General features: G+C 52.1%; 2 protein-coding genes across 6 annotated transcripts; one reads left to right on the forward strand and one right to left on the reverse strand.

Annotated features, from left to right (window-relative positions):
- Positions 1-117: 117 nt before the first annotated feature.
- On the reverse strand, positions 118-9,632 carry Ppt2 (palmitoyl-protein thioesterase 2). Of its 4 annotated transcripts, none has more exons than XM_051187282.1 (9): positions 9,293-9,632; positions 8,014-8,204; positions 7,643-7,832; positions 7,010-7,105; positions 6,817-6,924; positions 5,035-5,118; positions 4,862-4,946; positions 1,133-1,187; positions 118-926 (listed from the first exon to the last, which is right to left on the reverse strand). In XM_051187282.1, the coding sequence occupies exons 2-9, from the start codon at positions 8,194-8,196 to the stop codon at positions 783-785; spliced, it is 945 nt and encodes a 314-aa protein (XP_051043239.1). In that variant the 5' UTR covers positions 8,197-8,204; positions 9,293-9,632; the 3' UTR covers positions 118-782. The 4 variants fall into 4 exon arrangements, with proteins under 4 accessions (XP_051043239.1, XP_051043237.1, XP_051043238.1 ...); XM_051187280.1 differs by lacking the exon at positions 9,293-9,632 and adding an exon at positions 8,463-8,827; XM_051187281.1 differs by lacking the exon at positions 9,293-9,632 and adding an exon at positions 8,541-8,826.
- A 1,087-nt stretch (positions 9,633-10,719) lies between these two features.
- On the forward strand, positions 10,720-13,477 carry Prrt1 (proline rich transmembrane protein 1). Of its 2 annotated transcripts, none has more exons than XM_051187284.1 (4): positions 10,720-10,880; positions 11,800-12,338; positions 12,922-13,107; positions 13,242-13,477. In XM_051187284.1, exons 1-4 carry the CDS (start codon positions 10,862-10,864, stop codon positions 13,416-13,418), a joined length of 921 nt encoding a protein of 306 aa, XP_051043241.1. In that variant the 5' UTR covers positions 10,720-10,861; the 3' UTR covers positions 13,419-13,477. The 2 variants fall into 2 exon arrangements, with proteins under 2 accessions (XP_051043241.1, XP_051043243.1); XM_051187286.1 differs by having other exon boundaries at positions 12,985-13,107.
- The last annotated feature ends 226 nt before the right edge of the window (positions 13,478-13,703 follow it).

Consider the following 13,703-nt stretch of genomic DNA (forward strand, 5'->3'; position numbering starts at 1 on the left):
ACACCAAGGGGGTCCCCACCCCACACCAGGCATCTGGACACCCAGGCCCCAGGCTTTCTATTCCCACCCTCTTGGGGGAGCCCAAGTCCCCTTCACCTGGGAATAAGCCAAGCCACCCTGAGGAAATGGAACTTTATTTCTATAAATACAGGGAACACCCAATCAAGGGTACTTAAAAGAGGGGCTGGGACCTCAAAGAACCTAGGCTCCCAGGGATACCCCAATACTGATCATAGGGACTGGGGGAATCCCCAAACCTGAGATGGGCCTTGCAGGCCACAGATATTCCCCAACACTGACACTTCAAATGTGGAATTGTCCCCATAGGGGACCCTCAGAACCCCTCTTACGAGCGTCCCTCTTGGTGGGGAGGCTGACGACAGGGGAGTTGAGAGAAAAAAAGCACAGGGACAATAGAAGCTAAAAATGTCCTGAGTGGCCTGGAAAGACACCCCTGTGATGGGCAGGGGCTGGGTCCTCCGGTACAGCCAGACCCGGAGGAGGAGGAGCAGCGATGAAGCCAGTTAAAAAACCCTGGTGCTCGCTTCCCAACCTCAGCTGTGGGAGAAAGGGAGAGCATGGAGACATCCCCAGATGAGGACATGAGGTAGGGGACCAGGACCTGTCATTCTCAGAGGAGCAGAGGGGAGGAGGATCCAGGGAACCCTGGTGGGGCAGGGCAGTGTGGGAGCGAGGAGGTGGTCACAGGTTTGCCAGAGTCTGGCATCTGCTTCCCAAGGCCACCACTTGGTCTCTGGGCTGGGGAATCCCTGAGGACATCTTCAGGACAGCCATGGCTCGATGCAGGCATCATACAGCGTGCGATTGGAGTGCCAGGTGGTATGAGAGATCCCAGCCATTGGACACCGCACTATGGCCCCCCGGGCCAAGAGAGTCTTCAACCCAAAGGAGTCTCGCAGATAAACCTTCAAGGAGGTGGAGGGGTGGGGAAACACGGGGGAAAAAAAGAGACAAAGTGAGGATACTGCTGCTGTAGAGCCACCCCTACCCCACCCCTGCTGTCCTGGCCCCATGAGGCAGACCCTTCAGCTCAGAGGTCAGAGGCAGAGGGAGACCAGAATGAGGGAAGAAAATAGAGGGAGAAAGGAGTTGTTCCAAGAGGCTATCTTACCGGCTGCTCCTCCATCTCCAAGACTGTCTCATTGGCATCATAGAAACCAAAGAAGCTACAAAGAGATTTGCAGGGAAGATATCAGGAGAACCAGGAAAACTAATGTGCACTAGTGTCCCATTGAGACTCAAAGCTCCCAGGGGAGACAGGCATCATGGAGGATACCCAAATTCTTTAAGAGGAGCTAGGCACCATGACACACTTGAGAGGTGAAGGCAGAGTATAAAGTGTTCAAGGCCAGCTTTAGCTACATAGAATGTTCAAGCTCAGAGACCCTGCCTCAAACAACAAAAAACTAAGAACAATTCCTGACTTAAAGAATTTTAAGGGTTGGAGAGTTAATTTGGCAGTTAAGAGCACTGGCTGCTTTTCCAGAAGAGTCTGGTTCAATTCCCAGTACCACATGGTATTTCACAACCATTTGTAACACCAGTTCCAGGCAATCCATGCCATCTTATATCCTCTTGGATATCAGGCATGCATGTGGTACATACAAGTACATGAAGGCAAAACAGTCATACACATAATTCAAAATTTAAAAAGAATGTAAATTTGGGGGCTGGAGAAATGGCTCAGCAGATAAGAGCAGCTGGTGACAGCACCTACACATATGTACACATCCACATGTAGACACAGCTAAACATGGTTCAAGAACCAAGTGGTGGTGTATGTCTACAATCTCAGCACTCAAAAACAGGCAGGAGGATCTCAGTGAGCTCAAGGCCAGCCTGGTCTATACAGTGAGTTCCAGGACAGCCAGGGCTATGTAGAGAGACCCTGTTTCAAAAACCAAACACACACAGAAAAACATGCCTAGCATAGATGCCAGATGCAATACTCAATACTGCAAATAAGTCAATGAGTAGTTTTTGTGCAGGGTCTCACTATGAACCCTATGCTTCCCAGTGAGTGCAGAGGACAGGCATGTGGTACCATGTTCAGCTTAATGTTTGTTTTGTTTTGAGATACCTTAATTTTTTGTTTGTTTGTTTGGATTTTTTTTTGAGGCAGCTTCTCATTATGTAGCCTTGGCTGGTCTAGAACTCAGAGATCTACCTGCCTCTGACTCCAGGATGCTATGACTAAAGGTATTCACAACCATGCCCACCTAAAATTTAATTTATTCTGTGAGGACAACTTTATGGATTCACTCCTCCCACTTTTGCACAGTTTTCAGGGATTGAGCACAAGTGACCAGGCACCTTTACAGACTCAAGTCAACTTTTTTTTTTTTTTTTAATTAAAAAAATATAGCATTTTTTTTTCTCAAAAAAGAAAAAATTACAAGCAAGCAAGTAGACCCTCCTGTCAATAACTTGACAAATGCTAACTATTCAAAGACCAGGAGTTGGGGGTTGGAGAGACAGCACAGTAGTTAAGAGCACTGGCTGCTCTTTCAGAGGATCTGGGTTCAATTCCCAGCACCCACATGGCAGCTCACAACTCTAACTACACTTCCAGGGAATCCAACATCCTCACACAGACATGAATGCAGACAAAACACCAGTGCACATAAAATTAAATACAATTTTTTAAAAACCCTGTAATTTCTAAGATTGGGTATGTAGCTGAGTTGGTAGTGATTGCCTAGCATGCAGGAAGCCCTGGGTTGATCCCCAGCCCTGCATAAACTTAACATGGTAACAAATGTCATTGGCTACACAACAAATTTGAGGCCAGCCTGGAAAACAGGATACTCTTGTCTCAAACCAAACTTTAAAAAAAATCATAGGGCTGGAGAGATGGCTCAGCAGTTAAGAGCACTGGCTGCTCTTCTAGAGGTCCCGCGCTCAATTCCCAGCAACCACATGGTGGCTCACAACCATCTACATGCCAGAACACTGCATACATAATAAATAAGCCTTTAAAAAAAATCATAACTTCTGCCTACCTATCTATCCACTGATTTGCTATCTTTCTTTCATCCTGATACTGAGAATCAAATCCAGGAGCTAGGTGCAGTGGCACAGGCTTTTAATCCCAGCACTCAAGAGACAGAGGCAGGAGGATCTCTGTGAGTTCAAGGCCAGTCTTGTCAGGGCTACACAGGGAAACCCTGTCTCCAGAAACAAACAGAATAATCAAACCTGGGACTTTAGCATGCTAGCCAAATACTCTGAGCTACAACCTCTCAGCTCAATGTTATCCGTTAGCTTATTGTTTTCTGTTGGTAGCCCAGGCTGGCCACAAACACAATAATTATGCCTCTGCCTCTGCCAACATACTAGGATTGCAGTTACGCCCACTACACTCTACAGTTTGTCACAAGGAGGAAGAAACTAACACTGGCCTACAAGGGTTCAAGGCAACCATGCCCAGAGTTCCTGTACTCCTGCTCTCCTCACACGGCCTTCCCCAGTCCTCACCAGGCTCTACTAGGCTCCCATGGCACAAGCCTTCCCTTACTTCTCCAGGCTCGCTCCAATGACAGCTCCTTCGAGGACACTTCCTGACCACAGGCTACAACAGGCCCTTGCCTCCTGTCACTGCACTTGCCATAGTATTTCTAATTTAGTGTATAAAGAACAGGACATCGGGACTTCCTTTGCCAATGCTTCCCCAGGGCCCAGAACAGCACCTGAGCACACATATGGTGTTCAATAAATATTTGTTGAGTAAATTTCAGGTGACACTCACAGATCACTTCCCCATGACACACCACAGAGGCAGGTGTGCAGAGCTGCAGTGCCACCAGCTTTCTGAGGAATAAGACAGAGGGGTTGAGGTAGACACTCTCACCAGGCCTGGCGCAAGAAGGGGCCGGAACCTCACTCTCACACTATAGTGATGTCAATGCCCTGACTTTGTTTTTCTTGTTTGTTTGTTTTTTAAGGCAGGGTCTCTCTGCAGAGTTTCTGGTTGTCCTGGAACTCACTATGTAGAGCAGGCAGTCCTTGAACTCAGAGATCCACCTGCTTCAGCTTCCTAAACTCTGGGGTTAAAGATGTGCACCACCACACCCAGCAGTCTGAGTTTAATGGTTTGTTCTTACAACAAAGCCCCAGGTAAAATCAGGAACTCTGCAACCTCCTAAATACCATGATTATTTCACAATTATGTGTGTATGAGTGTTCCTGTGTGATTTTTGAAATAAGGTCTCATGTAGCCCAAGCTAGCCTCATATTCACTATGTAGTACCTTCTCATCCTCCTCCTCTATCTTAGAGCTAGGACGGAGCCTGGGCATGCTAGGCAAGCACCGTACCAACTAAGCCAGAATCCAGCTGCCAGAATCCAAACACTGTATGGTGGCAGTGTTCTGTTTTTTTGACACAGGGTTTCAAACAAACAGCCCTGGATGAGCTGAAACAGAGACCCATTTGCCTCTGTCTCCTAATTACTGGGATTAAACATATCAGATTTTTGTGTGTTTGGTGAAATGGTCTCATTATCTTGCCCAGACTCATCCTGAACTCCTGGGCTCAAGTGATCTCCTTGCCTCACATTCAAATATTTCTACAAGGGTCAAGTATGAAGAACACATGCCTAGAGTGTGTAAGTTCCTGGATCTCATGTCCAGCACATACACAGAGCACATGCATAGCAGATTTAAGTCCTGGGACCCAATACCAAGCATCATCAAAAAGACGTGAATGTGGTAATAATGCCAGTCACTTGGGAGGCAAAGGTAAGAGGTCAAGCCTGGGCTACACACCGGGTCCATCTCTAAAAGAACATCTATTGTATGCGCTACCAGGCCAGGTCTTCGGCCCCTATAATCCCTTGTTACCTAGATTGCCAGGGAGTGATGACTCCATCATCAGGACCCCCAATCAACACGAGACGGCCCACTCGGAGGAAGTTCTTCCTCCACGCTGCAGAGATGGGGAGAGATGGGGTCAGCCACAGGGCGCAGGCCAGAACAGATGCAGAAGAGGGACACAGGTAGGAATAGGACCTTACCGGTGGCATTGGGATGGTCTCTTTCCCCGTTGATGAGGGCCAGGAAGCTGCTGGCATTGAGGTACAAGTCATCATGGTGAGGATCTGAGTACAAACAGCAGTTAGGGAGATAGCTAGGAGCCGGGGTGTAGCCTAGCATGCTGAAGCCCTGGGATTTGACACCAAGTACTGCATAAGCTGGACATGCATGGGCCACACCCGTAATACTGGCACTCAGGTTGTTACATCAGGAACATCAGTTCAAAGTCATCCCTGCCTACACAGAGTTCAAGGTGGCTGGAGGGACAGCTCAGCAGTTGAGAGCACTGGCTACTCTTTCATGACTCTGGTTCAATTCCCAGCACCCACATGGTAGCGCAAATTGTAATTCCAGTCCCAGGGATCCAATGCCATCTTCCAGCCTCCACAGGCAACAGGCATGTATGTGGTGCACATATATGCAGAAAAATACCCACACACATAAAATTAATTTAAAAAAAAAAAAAAAAGGAAGAATGCCAGGTGTTGATAGTGCACATCTTTATTTAGTCCCAGCACTGGGGAGGCAGAGGCAGGTGGTTTCTGTGAGTTCAAGAGAAATCCTGTTTTGAAAAACCAAAAACAAAACAAAAACCACAATGGGAAGACTACTGTAAAGACTACAGTAATAGTGAAGATAGGGTTGGAGAGATGACTCAGTGGTCAAGACATCTATCTCCCTGCTCTTCCGAAGGTCCTGAGTTCAATTCCGAGCACCCACATGTCAGCACAACTGTCTGATACCCTCTTCTGGCATGCAGATGTACATGCAGACAAAGTGCCCATATACTAAAATACACAAATGAACAAGTCTAATAGTGAATTCAGACATTCAGCCATACAACACAAGTGTTTAAAAAACAAAAAGAAAAAAGAAAACGGATAAACATGGGCACTGTTGTTTGCTTTTTGGTTTTTCTGAGACAGGGTTTCTCTGTGCAGTTTTGGAGTCTGTCCTAGAACTCCCTCTGTAGACCGAGCTGGCCTTGAACTCACAGAGATCTGAATGCTTCTGCCTCCCAAGTAAGTGCTGGGAATAAACGTGTGTGTCAGCACCCTGCCGCTCCGGGGAAGGCACTTTTATCTGGCACCTTGTATGAGCCAGTGATTGTTAAAGTGTTTTACTCTCATTAATTTAATGATGCTAATCACCTCACAAGGTACATGCTACTTTACAGAAGGAGACTGAATCTCATAAAGCACCCAAGGTTACCCAACAGAACCAGGCTGCAAGCCACAATCTGGCCCCAGCATCCAGGCACACAACCCTACACTAGAGGGTGGTCCCTAAAGGAGCAAATCCAGTCTGTTACTTGTTTCTGAATATAAAATCATTCACGGATGGACAGTGGTGGCACATGCCTTTAATCCCAGCACTGGGGAGGCAGAAGCAAGCTCTGTGAGTTCAAGACCAACCTGCTTTGGAGCCTGTCCTGGAACTAGCTCTGTAGACCAGGCCAGCCTCGAACTCACAGAGATCCACCTGCCTCTGCCTCCAGAGTGCTGAGACTAAAGGCATGCACCACCAATGCCCAGCTTCCATTAACTTTTTTTTTTTTTCCATTAACTTTTTAAAAGGAAAATTTGCACCAGACTACCCTCTCTGAGGCACCTGAGTGGCCTGCAAACAACATTCTCAACAGTACCTATTTGATTAGAAGTGTTTGATAAATGCACTATTGCTGATTACAGTAGAGGTGGGCACAGCAGGCCTCACCCTGTGTGCATGTCCACACAGGCCCCAGGGCAGCACCCCCCACTTACCATGCCAGTAGTTGCAGATGGAAAACTCCTGGCCCCAAGGACTATAGCAGATCCGATAGAGGTTAGACCGCATGGATGTAGGGAAGAGCCACTTCAAGTAGTCTGTGTCTGAGGAAAGAATGGCAGTGCCAAGTGACCCCAACCCTGTGCCCCAAACATGCTGCCTTCTATGGAACCCACAGTGCCCACTCACCTCCATACTGTCCCATCTGTGGAGAGGAGAGGGAGATGAAAGAATCCACATTGTGTTCATCTGTGACAGACAGCAAAGCTCGGCACACCAGACCCCCTAGAGGCAGAGCACCAATGCTGGAAAGAGGTCTTAGGATGGGATACTAGCCGGGCGTTGGTAGTGCATACCTTTAGTCCTAGCACTTGGGAGGCAGAGGCAGGCAGATCTCTGTGAGTTCAAGTCCAGCCTGGTCTACATAGCTAGTTCCAGGACAGGCTCCAAAGCAATACAGAGAAACCCTGCCTCGAAAACCAAAAAAAAAAAAAAAAAGGGATCCAAGACTGAAGACACATCCTATGCCAACAAGTCAAGTGGTATCACCTGATAGTACCAAGATAAATGTCTAGGCCTCTGACCAATTGGTAGCCTTTTAGCAGCTCTCCAAATCCTTAACTCTAAGAATCATGGAAAGTGAGGATGGAAGGAAGCCTCCCTCCCGTCCAGGACACAAAGGAGGAAAACAGATGATGGGGCACATTTACTAAGCCTCTGACCAGAGCTATGAAGTTCTGAAAAGCAAACGCTGAAAAGCACGCCTGAGATAAGGGTTAAGCTCGAATAGGGCTTGGGAGTCAGTGAGTGTTTGTTGCCTACCCTGGGAGTAGCAGATGAGATGCACCCCTTCAGGAGCCTTTTCCATGATGGGGACCACAGCCTCTCGGAACCCTTGCACCTGTTCCCACAAGGGCCGCAAGCTCTCTCTGCCATCGAAGAGATCAAGTACAGTCACCACAGTCCCGGGGTGTGTCTGTGGGAAGGGGGCAATGCAGCCACTGGGGTTGGCCTACGGAGGCCACGTGCATTCACTATGCTTGCTGGAATCAGGGACCCCCAACCCCCAAGTCCCCTCATGCTAGTAGCAGTACCCTGAGAAACTGGTCTAGAGGGGTTGTCTTTCAGCTGCCCACGCTTCCACCCCAGACACTATTGCTCCAATACCCTCCACCCAGCGTCCCCTGACAGACCTCATTGATATAGTCCAGCAGGTGGCGGAAGCTGTAGGAACTGTCAAAGAGCCCGTGCACCACGATCACTGGCTTGTAGGAACTGCGGTGGGGTGCGGGGGCTGCGGGCATCAGCAGCCGCAGGAATGGCAGGAGGAGCAAAGCCCACGCCGAAGGGAGCCTCTGCCTCCATAGCCCCGGCATGCTCCCACCTGAGAAGGAACGAGGGGCTGTGAGGGAAGCGACCCCCTCCCCCCTCTGCTCCCAATAGACTTCCAGCAAGCAATCCCTCCGGCCTTCGCTCCTATACCAGGTCCTTGTCACAATAGCCTACTTTTACTTACTCCAGTTGGTTCGGCACAAACACACCCCCTACCACCTCGTTGCGCTAATGCTCATCCTAAGTCCCGCCCCTAACTTGGCGCTCAAGGGACTTGGTCCCTAGGCCCAGGATCTTCCGTAAGTATCACCTCGGCCATGCACAACTCCGGGTTCAGCAAGTGCCCCAGAGCAGCAGCCCGGGCTCCATGGAGAGTGGAGACTCCCACCTGGCCTGGGTCTGGAGGCTTCGCTCCGCCAGCTGTTTACTTGTACCCAGTCTGGAATCCACAGATTAGGAGGGAAAGGGGGACTAGGGGAACGCGCAGGGGTATGACGGATGGGAGGGGGGGTGCTCGGGGTCGCGGAAAGCCGTCACGTCCGGGGCTTTCCCTGACAACAGCGAGAGCGTCCCCTGAAACGCGTACCGCGAACCGGAGAGGCAATGGAACATTCCATTGCACCCAAGGAGCTGGGGAGGGACCGGGCGGAGCGATCCATTCAGCCGGAAGGGGAGAAACAACAGCAAAGATAATCTTATGTGTCTGTATCTAGAGAAGGCTTTCCTACAGTCGGCTGCATCCAGCCACCCAGGGTGCTACTTCCCCTCCTTGATGCGCCCCACTTTGCAATCCAGGCTGTCTGGCTTTGTAGCAGAGCCCGAATTTCTGGTCTGGAAGGTGAGGACTGACGAAAGTCTACCCCAGCTTGTAGCTGGAAGCCAGGCAACTGGCAGGTCAGCGAGCCGCCCCTCTTCCCGCTCCTGCCTGCCCTAGCGCCCCGGATCAGCGCCTTACAACTCTTCACTTTGAAGTGCGTGTTGTGCCCTTGTCTCCGGAGACGCCGAGAGTCCTTCAGGCCCCTCGAGTGAAGTGCAGCCTGGCCCAGTTTCTCTGGCTCTACTTTTATCTTTGCATACACGACCAACCCTTCATGACCCACCTTCCATGGGCGTAGGGCCCCGGGGGCTGCAAGGACTCACCACCGAATTTCCACCAATCTTTCAACCCTGAGCGACCCCCAACAATCTGCTCCTCGGATCCCTGCGGGTTGCTGGCGACACAGACCCTGCTACTGCAGCCAGACTTCCGCGCTGCGGGCGCTGGCACCACTCGGCTTTACCCGTGACCCCAGCGCACGTCCGAGTGCCCAGGAATGGCCTTTACCCGTCAGGACTTTTACTCAGCAGTTAAATGAGTTTCCAGGCTTTCTGAGCATGCCCGAGCCTCTCGGCCTGAACTCAGGGTCTTTGCTCAATCTAAACTCGACTCTCAATAAAACCAGAAACGTATAGTGAAGACAGTGTGGGAGGGATGGATCTGGGATTCTCTCTGATCCATCCACGCTTGAAAAACCAGAACCACCGGTATGAGGCCGTGATGTAGAAATTTCTCAGACCTGGTACCTGATCTAGCCAGGGCTTGGGACTGCCTTCCAGGACGCCACCAGAGCGTCCCTGACCTAGGGCAACTGCCCCAGGCGAGGGCTGGGAAATTCTAAAAGGGGAGGACATTTCTAATCCCTCTGCTAGGTTTCTACAAAAGGACCAACTGGTGTAATCTCTGCAGACTGTCTATCCTCACCCCACCTCCCCACCCACGTCCTTCCAAAACACAAAAAGCAAATAAAAAGACTCTTAAGTCACCACCGCGTCTTGGGGCGGGAGGAGGGGAGGACAGGGGCTGCCATAGGGAAAGGATATGAATGCTGACCCGCCCAAGACCACTCCAGCCCCCACAAGCACGCCTTTCAAACCTGCCTATCACAAATAAGCAATTACATCTTGCTTCTCTCTGCTAAACCATTGTCACAAACAAGCAATTACATCTTGCTTCTCTCTGCTAAACCATTTCAGCTCCTTAACTCCGGAGGAAGAAGGTACCTGTGTACCCTCCGCAGGCGCTTCCAATTACAGACCTGAACCTCGAGGCCAGACCCAGGCTGTACACCTGGGGGAATTTTCAGGTTCTCCTGGTTCCCAGCTTTGTACAATTTTCTCTCACACCTGGTTCTCTCTCTAATTGGAGAAGCCTAGAGCTATCTTGCAGGTAGTTCTGAGCGAAGAACCCCTTGGGTGAGCAGGTCTGGAGATAAGTGGGCTGAATCCATTGAACTGGCTTCCCACGATGTAATCACTAAAGCGGGTCTTTGACAAGAGACTCGAGAGAGTTCTTTCTCCCTGCTTCCTTCTCTTAGTCCCACCCGCCTTGCCTGGTCTTGCCTCCCGGTTTCCATGACAACTCCAAGGGAGCCTAAACTGGGGGCTTGAATGCCAGGGTGAGAGGAGGGAAGAGGTGGTCCTAGCGCAGAGAAAGAACGATTGGGGGGGGGGACTTCTGAAGCTCTCTCTTCCCCCTGGCCTCGGTCCCTTTAAGCTCCCCCCTTGCCACTCTCTCCCTCTGCCCCCCCCCCCAACACACTGTCTTCATCTCTCCATCGCTGCGTGCTGCCACCGCCGCGCTGCCGGCTGCGCCATCCCGGACCCATACTCCTGCACTAGCCAGGGGGCCCTGACTCCAGCTTCAGAGACCCTGTCCCAGCGACTGCAAACATGTCATCGGAAAAGTCAGGTAAAAAAAAATCCCCCATACCCCCTCCCCATTACCTCCTGTCTAACCCCTGACTGGCCCTAAGCACGTTCTTTGACACTGTCTGGGGTGTTATGTGGCTCAGTACCATTCCCCTTCCCTCCACTCATACCCCCACCTCTTTCTCTGTCTCCCTCTTCTCTTCCTTTCTTTGGGTCAGTCTGCCTCTGTGCCATGTCAACAACATGGGGGGGGGTTGAAAAGGAGAGGAAGGCACAGCCAGGTACTGCAGGGGCATCATCACTAGGAGTGACAGATGGCCAGTCACTGGTTCACTGGCATGGAGACACCCAGCGGAGAAATAACTGCGGCTTGATCAGATAGGGGTTGTCAGGGAAGTGAAATCTAGAAGACTTTTTTTTTTTTTTTTTCTTTTTGAAACAGGATTTCCCTATGTAGCTCAGGCTGGCCGTGAACTCCCTGGTTTCTCATCCCCCTGCCTGTGCCTCACAAGTACTAGGGTTAGAGGCACGAACCACCATGATTAGTCTCAGGAGACTTTTTTTAATGGGCCCTAATAGAGGCCATGAGATTCCCAGGTAACCCCTGGCTCGTTTCTCCACTGAAGGAAAGTGGGAATGTCATCCACATAAAACTGTTAAGTCGAGAACACATGTAGAGGGTTAGTCCAGAAGCTATAGCTTTGAGAGAGCCGAGGATGTGTGGCTGGCAGCTGTGAGTGACAGCGGAGGAGCTGGGGAAGAGTTGTTACAGTTGTGATGTCAAAACCAGATTGGAGGGCAGGTGGCCTAGATACATACAACCCTTTCCTTGACCCCCAAAATGGCAGATGTCATCCCAGCTGTCTCTCCCTTGCTGTTTCTCATTCTCTGTTTCTTCCCCTTCTGATCTCTGCTGTTTTCTCTCTCCCCTCATCCTCTCCTCCGCTTCCGGTGGCCAGGCCTTCCAGACTCGGTTCCCCACACTTCACCGCCGCCCTACAATGCCCCCCAACCTCCGGCCGAGCCCCCCATCCCGCCCCCACAAACGGCCCCTTCCTCACACCATCACCACCACCACCACTACCACCAGTCGGGCACTGCCACCCTCCCGCGCTTAGGGGCAGGTGGCCTGGCCTCCGCTGCAGCTAGCGCTCAGCGTGGTCCTTCGTCCTCTGCCACGCTACCGCGGCCCCCCCACCATGCCCCGCCCGGTCCCGGCGCTGGGGCTCCCCCACCCGGCTGTGCTACCTTACCCCGCATGCCACCCGACCCTTATCTGCAGGAGACTCGCTTCGAGGGCCCGCTTCCCCCACCACCTCCGGCGGCCGCCGCCCCGCCCCCACCAGCGCCAGCCCCGACGGCCCAAGCCCCGGGTTTTGTGGTGCCCACGCACGCGGGGGCGGTGGGCACGCTGCCGCTGGGGGGCTACGTGGCGCCTGGCTACCCGCTGCAGCTGCAGCCCTGCACTGCCTATGTCCCGGTGTATCCGGTGGGCACGGTGAGTGTGGGGCTGATGGGACCTAGGAGAGGGAGGCAGGTGCTACAGGGACTCACGGGCAGCTGGGAAAGAGAGAAATAGAACCAGAACGACCGGTGTTTTGGTAACAAACCCTAGACAGAAGAGTGGTGAGGGAAGGGACTGTGCCTGGGAAGGTGGTAAACCTGGTGGGGGATATACTTGGGGGTCAAAGGTCGAGGCTTCGGAGGTGGTTCAAATTCAAGAGGTCTGAAGGAAGGAAACTGGCTTGGAGCAAGAGGAAGAAGTGGAAGGTGGGAAGCCAGGGGTAGAAGAGGGAAAAGCCTGAGCCTCGAGATGCCAAAGAGGAAGGAAACAAGACCTGAAGTGCAGACCTGACCCATACCTTGTAAGACAGTGTGCGAGGTTCCACGAATATGGGGCTGGATGACACAAAGAAGGGTGACGTAGACCGACTTCACAGTGAAGAAGGATGGGGAGTTAATTTCTCCCCCTTTAACCTTAGAGTCGTGTTTGTAGGAACCTCTCTGCCAATTGACCAGCTGCTGACAAGTAGCTAGAGTGTAGGCGTGATGCCCCTTTCCTCTCACTGTCCTTCCCACAGCCCTACGCAGGTGGGACCCCCGGGGGGCCCGGAGTGACCTCCACTCTGCCCCCACCGCCCCAGGGCCCAGGGCTGGCTCTGTTGGAGCCCAGGCGCCCGCCACACGACTATATGCCCATCGCTGTGCTGACCACCATCTGCTGCTTCTGGCCTACGGGCATCATCGCCATCTTCAAGGCCGTGCAGGTGTGTGGGGCAGAGGAAAACCTGGGCTGACTGGGATTTCATTAGTTCAGCGCATTCTGAGCATCTGCTTAGAGGGAGGCTGCGACGGGTGACCAGTGTCTCTCTGACCCCCTTCCTGCGTCCCTCCCGGGTAGGTGCGCACAGCCTTGGCGCGCGGAGACATGGTGTCCGCTGAGATCGCTTCGCGCGAGGCCCGGAACTTCTCGTTCATCTCCCTGGCCGTGGGCATCGCAGCCATGGTGCTCTGCACCATTCTCACCGTAGTCATCATAATCGCCGCCCAGCACCATGAAAATTACTGGGATCCCTAAAAACGTCCCCGTTTCGGCCCCACACCGTGCCCCCCCTCCCCCCGACCTCCAGGAGCATCGTGCGGTCCTGCCTCCTACCCAACGCGCGCGCCCTGCACATCCTCCCGCGGCACGGCTGGATCTCCAGACATCATTAACTCCGCCCCCACGGAATCTCTGGCCCAGCGAGTATCGCCCCAGTTCCCACCCCATTAAAGTGTAGTGCGGGGTGGGGGGTGGGGGCGGAACTCTCCTGGTCTCTGATCCCCAGTAGGGAGTCAGGTCCCCGAAGCTCTACTTTCTCCA

The sequence above is a fragment of the Phodopus roborovskii genome, unplaced genomic scaffold, assembly GCF_943737965.1.
Source record: "Phodopus roborovskii unplaced genomic scaffold, PHOROB, whole genome shotgun sequence".
In the NCBI taxonomy this organism is placed as follows: Eukaryota; Metazoa; Chordata; class Mammalia; order Rodentia; family Cricetidae; genus Phodopus; species Phodopus roborovskii.

Coding starts and splice junctions, on each gene's coding strand:
- Prrt1 (XM_051187284.1), top strand. Junction 12,339..12,921: donor CGGTGTATCCGGTGGGCACG/GTGAGTGTGGGG, acceptor TCCTTCCCACAG/CCCTACGCAGGTGGGACCCC. Junction 13,108..13,241: donor CCATCTTCAAGGCCGTGCAG/GTGTGTGGGGCA, acceptor CCTCCCGGGTAG/GTGCGCACAGCCTTGGCGCG.
- Ppt2 (XM_051187282.1), bottom strand. CDS start 8,196: ATGCCGGGGCTATGGAGGCAGAGGCTCCCTTCGGCGTGGGCTTTGCTC. Junction 5,119..6,816: donor CATCTGCAACTACTGGCATG/GTAAGTGGGGGG, acceptor GTTTGTACTCAG/ATCCTCACCATGATGACTTG. Junction 927..1,132: donor TGGAGATGGAGGAGCAGCCG/GTAAGATAGCCT, acceptor ACCTCCTTGAAG/GTTTATCTGCGAGACTCCTT.